Raw genomic sequence first — 6131 nt, 5'->3', positions numbered from 1 at the left:
GGGTATTTGTGCTGGTCCCATTGTGCTCGTTCAGCTTCGTTTCCGACTGTGAAAAGGTTCCAAAACGATTCTTGAATTACTTCCACATCGTTAATTATCAGCTGCTAATACTAATAAGGTAAGAATGTTTGTAATAATAGATTCTTATTGTCATAAAAGGTGCAGCTAAAAAGAAAAACGGGATCTTTATTTTGTTGTTTCAGACGCCAATTTTAGATATTATGGTTACTGATTAAAATTGGAGAGGAAATGAATATTTATTGAAACTTCAGCCTTTCAAAAACCGTATTGTTTGTAAATTGTAACCCATATGGTCGGGCGGAAGGGCAGAACTTGGTAAATGAGCTTAGTCTAACGTAGTAGATCTAATTTTGGTAATGTTTTGTATGGATGTTTTTATCTTTTGAGCATTAACGTTGGCTTTGGTCCAAAAAAAATTTGTTTTCATTTTGTCTTTTGTTTTTCGGGGTTACGGGAGGCGGTTACATTGTATTTGGTTAAGCTCTCTAAACCTTTCCTAGAGAATTCTTTTTTGCGGAGGTCTAAAAAATTGCAGGACGTAATAATACATTTATGCTAATATTAAGATGATTCTTTGATAAACAAAATTAAATAATAATTCAGCACTATCAGGGTGGAGGTCAAAATTAAGTGTTATATTTTATATTAGTAATATATTCTGGGTGTATTTGTGTGTAATCGTCGTGATTATAACGACAAAGGTAACCTGGCTAATTATGGATATTTATATATCATCATAGTCATACAGGCTTAGATTTTTATTTGAAAGATTTTTTACTGGATGCAGAGCTGACAACAGCACAAGCATTGGGTAATTAGGGAAAGCTATTGAAATTTGTTTCTAACTATAAAAATGTACTTTTGTGTACTATTGCTCAATGAGTTTTGGGAAGCTGGTATTCTTTCGCTTCATTGTAAACCTATTTCACTCCACCCACAAAGCTTTGTGAGTCCATGTTATTGATTCCCCATGTATAGCAGTATTGTATTTGATCGTTATGTTTTGGTGATCCTTTCGATGTGTATACGGCCATATTAGTATTATGTATTTGTGTAGTACAGCTTTGTTTTCGCAACATGCATACTACATTCATGTTACTTTCTTCTGCACTCCGCTTCTCTCTCTCTCTCTTTCTCTCTCTCTCTCTCTCTCTCTCTCTCTCTCTCTCTCTCTCACACACACACACACACACACACACACACACACACACACACACACACACACATACACACACACTCGCAAACAAACACTCATTCAAACACACTTGCATACTCAAGCATACAGTTAGCCACCTATGACGAAACGCCGTGCATTTGTGCACAAAACCTGGCCAGCTATCTCGAACGCAGAACGAACACAATAACAAAATTACATGTATTCCCACAAGAAAACCCAAACTCAAACGCGGAAGCGGATGTGCCGAAGAAAATAATTTTTGTTGTGAATATATTATGATGAACTGCCATGCCCATCAGTCAGACCCAAACTTATGCCTTGGCATTGTCATTATTTGAGATGGGCCAAGAGTGGTCGGGATACCTTTGTACTGAAGACGCTTGACAGACAGACAAACAGACAGACAGACAGACAGACAGACAGACAGACAGACAGACAGACAGACAGACAGACAGACAGACAGACAGACTGTCTGACTGACTGACTGACTGACTGACTGATTGACTGACTGACTGACTGACTGACTGACTGACTGACTGACTGACTGACTGACAGACTGACATACAGACAGACAGTATTAAGGGATGGAGGGAAGTAGAAAGGTTGGGGGGGGGGGGGTGCTGGTAGAAGAAACTTTTAAATGAATGAAAATGAAATCAACAGCCATGGTTAACAGGTAGATCTAATAATAATAATAATAATAATAATATTGATAATAATAGTAATAATAATATTTCATTCTTTCATTCAGCAGGGGAATGAGAACTAACATTATATATCCATTATTACAATAAATTATAATACTATAGTACCCCTTCACAAAGGGAGCCAGTTGACCATTCCATGAAAATTAAACTACAGTGATAAACGTAACGGGAATGCTTGCTGAAAAAGTCCTAAAATGGTGTTGTTGGGGTTTTTTTTAATTATTGTTAATTAATTTAGTGATACAATGCATTTAGAATTATTTCAGAAGGTCACCCCACGTATTACGTAAGTCACTGCAGTTTCAATTTTCATGGAATGACTCAGGCCTTGAGTTATATATGAAAACCACAATAATCGTATAATAATTATTATGTATATCATAATATGAAAAAGACGGGGGGGGGGGTGGGGGTTGGAGGGGGAGTGGGGTGCTGTTTGCATGTCGATGCTTTACTTGTGAGTCCCACTGTGTGTGTATGCGTGTGTGTCCGTGAGCTGTCATGTCAGGTCTTGTTTGTTTGGCGTCCTCCTAGGGTCACGTGGACCTCCAGGGGAGAAAGGAGACACCGGAGACAGCGTGACCGGACCCCCGGGCCCCAGAGGCCAGCCTGGTAAGAGCTGACCCGCGTCTCATCATCGCTCTGTCGTCTCCCTTGTAAACTGTCTTTTTTCCCTATACTTTGTAACTTATACTTCTGATTTGTTCTCTCTCTCTCTCTCTCTCTCTCTCTCTCTCTCTCTCTCTCTCTCTCTCTCTCTCTCTCTCTCTCTCTTTTCCCCTCTCTCTGTCTTTCCCCCCCTTGATCCCTCCCTCCCTCTCTCTTACAATCTCTCGCTCTATTCCTCTCTCGCTGTCTCCCTCTCTCCCTCTCTCTTTTTCTTTCATCGCTCTTACTCCCTCCCCCCGCCCTTCCCCCTCAATCTCTCTCCCTTTTTGGTACATTCCTCTTTTCGAATCAATGACACAAAGTATGAAGTGCGCTCTACGATTTTGTCATGTTCAAGTTGAGTAACGACCGACTGTTTCACCCACAACCCTGAGCTAGTGGGGGAGAAAAGTGCCAACACAGAGCAAGTGTAGATCTATGATCTAGTCAACGATTTCCTCAACGTCGCCCTGGAAGAGTATAGTCCAACCTGTTCAAACGGCCACCTGTATAAGACAATCACCTGTACAAACGTACACATCCCATTTCCTCCCATGCGTATTTTTCCCATTATAATGACACTGTGTAAGAGTCGCCTATATAGATCTAAGAAGACCACTTTTCCCCTCAATAATGGGTGGCCGTCATAGATAGTTTCCGCTATGTTTATTAGTGAATTGTTTTCCTATTTCAAATTTGTTTGTTCCATCCCTGCATTAATCATCGTTTCGTATCCCTCTGTCAATGTCGTAAGGTGACCCGATCTTCCACAACTTTGTATACCCTCACCACATCTGCTTTTCATGGGCTGTGATTCAAAATGTTCTCTCGTCGACCAAGCTAATGTTTGAGATAGAACATTCTGGCTCCTGCTGGTCCATATTTTGTGAACGCCCCATCACGTGACAGGAAGGGGAAGGTGTCAAAGCCATGCACTTTCGAAAAATAAAAAGTATCAAAGCTGCGCACTATCAGAGCCGTGCACCTTTTAACGATATCGATACATTCGATTGGCAGTTACCAATACCATCCAATGAAGAGGAAAATTGCCATTTTTGTCACACTTGCTGCACAATAATGGCTCAATAATAGAAACAATCCTATAGGTAAAAACAACAAGAGTAATTTCAATGCAAGACGTAGAATCTAAATAAGTCATGTTCTTTTTTTTTCTTTTTTTTTCTTGGGTTTTTTGTCAAGTGCCTCAAGCGAAATCATAAAAACAAGTTTTCGTGACACTTAGTTTTATAGGAAAGAGTAGGGAATAATTTTTGTCAAGGAGAATATTACCGTTGGATGGGATTGACAATCGAATTGTTTCAATGTCGTTAAAAAGTGCGCAGCTCTGATAGTGCTCGGCTTTGATACTTCCTTTTTTTCCGAAAGTGCGAGGCTCTGATGCTTTCCCGACCGGAGCGAAAGGCACGAGTGTCTATTTCGATTGATGTCTTCACCTCTGTCCTCTGCATCTCCAATGCATGGCATCCGCAGCCATTGCTGTGTTTTATCACCCGTGCTGTTGTGCGTTCACGTGAAGAGTGACGTCCAGTGAAGTGAAATGGTTATTTGCTCGTGGTGTGTTGTGGAGGTGGTGTGCAATTGTTCAGTGCGCACCTGTTATGGATTTTCTCTTATTATAATGATTCACGCATGTTATTTTCAGATTTTTATAAATACTTCATAAAATGTATGTTGAGTTTTAGTTTCAGCAAAAGTTTTACGGCACTTGCAACACATTCAAGTCATCATATAAGTGCCGAAGCTTAGAGAGGTGTTCCAAGAAAGAGAGTAGCATAATATAAGGAAAAGGAGGAGAGATGATGGTGATAATTACTGTAGATGTTTGATAGGCAAGAGAGAAAAAAACCATATCACAGCACCCGTCATCATCCACTTTATTTACATGGATACATTCATTTCGTAATTTAAAAGAAACAGATGGATTTATAAATATAGACTAAGACTGGGTGAGAGAGATGCACCAGCAAACTATGCATGGCTGAATCATGTTTATGCATAATTTAACCTAGATCTACCAGTCGAAGTGACAATGAAATCGAATTCATCCTCCATTCTCTCCTTCCTTCCTTCCTTCCTTCCTTCCCTCCTTCAGGTCCCATAGGTCCCAACGGAGAGGGCTCACCGGGTCGGGCTGGAGAGAGGGGTCTGCCAGGTTTGCCAGGCCGCCACGGACAGCGGGGAGCCCCGGGGGCACAAGGACCTCCTGGCTACTGCGAGTACTGCAACAACTTCATGCAGGCGCAGTACCAGATGGCGCAGACCAGGAACATCGTCAAGGGGCCGTAAACTAAGATCCACCGGAAGCGGAATAGTGCTGGGGGAGTGGAGGAACCGGAACTATGGTGTGGGTGGGGATGGGGGTGGGGCGAGGTGAGGCGATGGGTAGTTTTAACGAATGACGGTTGAATGAAAAGGTGCTTATGGTTTCGGGGGAGGGGATGGGGTTGGTGTGAGCGGACGTTTATAAGTTTTGTTGTTGCTGAGGAGTTGTTGTTTTTTCTGTTGTTGTTTTATAGAGGCCCACAGCTTTTTAAAATTTGCATCTAACATCGCAAGTATGTATGGTTAAGGGTGCGAATTTGGGAAAGAAAAGAAAAGTCCTCGAAAGATGGAGGAACGTGTAAAACATTGACGTTCTCAGTATCGACCACATAACTCAAGTCAAGACAATGGCCGACCACAACGCCTTCAGAAACTTACTTTACCCTTTAGCTCTTTCCCTAAGTTCATCAGGTCGCAGGCCTTTAGCAGGAGATGTTAACTTTCGAAATTAGTGGGAAGAGAATATCTATTACTACATTGCCTTTGTGCCATGACTAGGTGTTGTTGCTTCTTTTTCTTCTGAGATCCAAAGAAACGTTTATATTTTCACAATTTCGGTTTTTCCCTCTCTGAAGAAAAAAAAAGTGATACGATAATTTCTGTTCTGACTTTGCTCCACCCCCACTCCTACACCCTTTTTTTGAAACTTTTCCTCCCCCTTAAACACTTATTCATTTATTTAAATTTTTAAAAAGTAATGCAAAATTATTCGAGTATTCCCACCCTGTATGCCTTGATCAAACTTACCCAACTCGCAACCAGTGCCTATTACCTTCGACCAGCAATATCTTTATCGTTCAACTCGGTGCGTTTCAAATAATACATTCTCCTAATACCGGTCAATCAACTACAGCACTCTGTGGCCCAATTGTATAATAATATATGTGAGGCAGTGTGGTGAAATCAGGCGCTCTTCAAAACAAATGAAATTGAGGAAACTGGCATTTTCCCGCCAGTTTTGGCAATTTTTATCGAAACTTTTGTTTTTGTCTCAAAAGCTTTTATGTCCATTTAAGAACCCATTTCTGTGTGGATATTACTGAAAAACGATAATTAAAGGCACAAAAAATGTAAATTGCCAGTCTCAACAGACTCTCAGGCTATGTAATGTAAGTAACCAAACTTTGGCGCCATTTTCTCGCTAATTTTACCTCTGAATCCGGGCAACCCCCACCTCTTTCAATCGCATATTATATCTCGACTTGCATTCAAGGTAAATGTGTATTTCTTTCGTT

At 40.9% G+C, this 6131-nt stretch overlaps 1 protein-coding gene across 1 annotated transcript in view; it reads left to right on the top strand.

The window, feature by feature from the left end:
* LOC101848934 (collagen alpha-1(X) chain) overlaps positions 1 to 5470 on the top strand; it is a gene marked incomplete at its 5' end in the record, with an annotated part of 18686 nt that extends 13216 nt beyond the window's left edge. Inside the window, 2 exon segments of the mRNA XM_013084007.1 lie at positions 2440 to 2517; positions 4667 to 5470. Coding sequence (XP_012939461.1) covers positions 2440 to 2517; positions 4667 to 4860 — 272 coding nt within the window.
* Positions 5471 to 6131: the final 661 nt, after the last annotated feature.

Source organism: Aplysia californica, unplaced genomic scaffold (assembly GCF_000002075.1).
Source record: "Aplysia californica isolate F4 #8 unplaced genomic scaffold, AplCal3.0 scaffold00012, whole genome shotgun sequence".
In the NCBI taxonomy this organism is placed as follows: Eukaryota; Metazoa; Mollusca; class Gastropoda; order Aplysiida; family Aplysiidae; genus Aplysia; species Aplysia californica.
The sequence above is the reverse complement of the archived record's forward strand: the minus strand, read 5'-3'. Positions and strand labels throughout refer to the sequence as shown.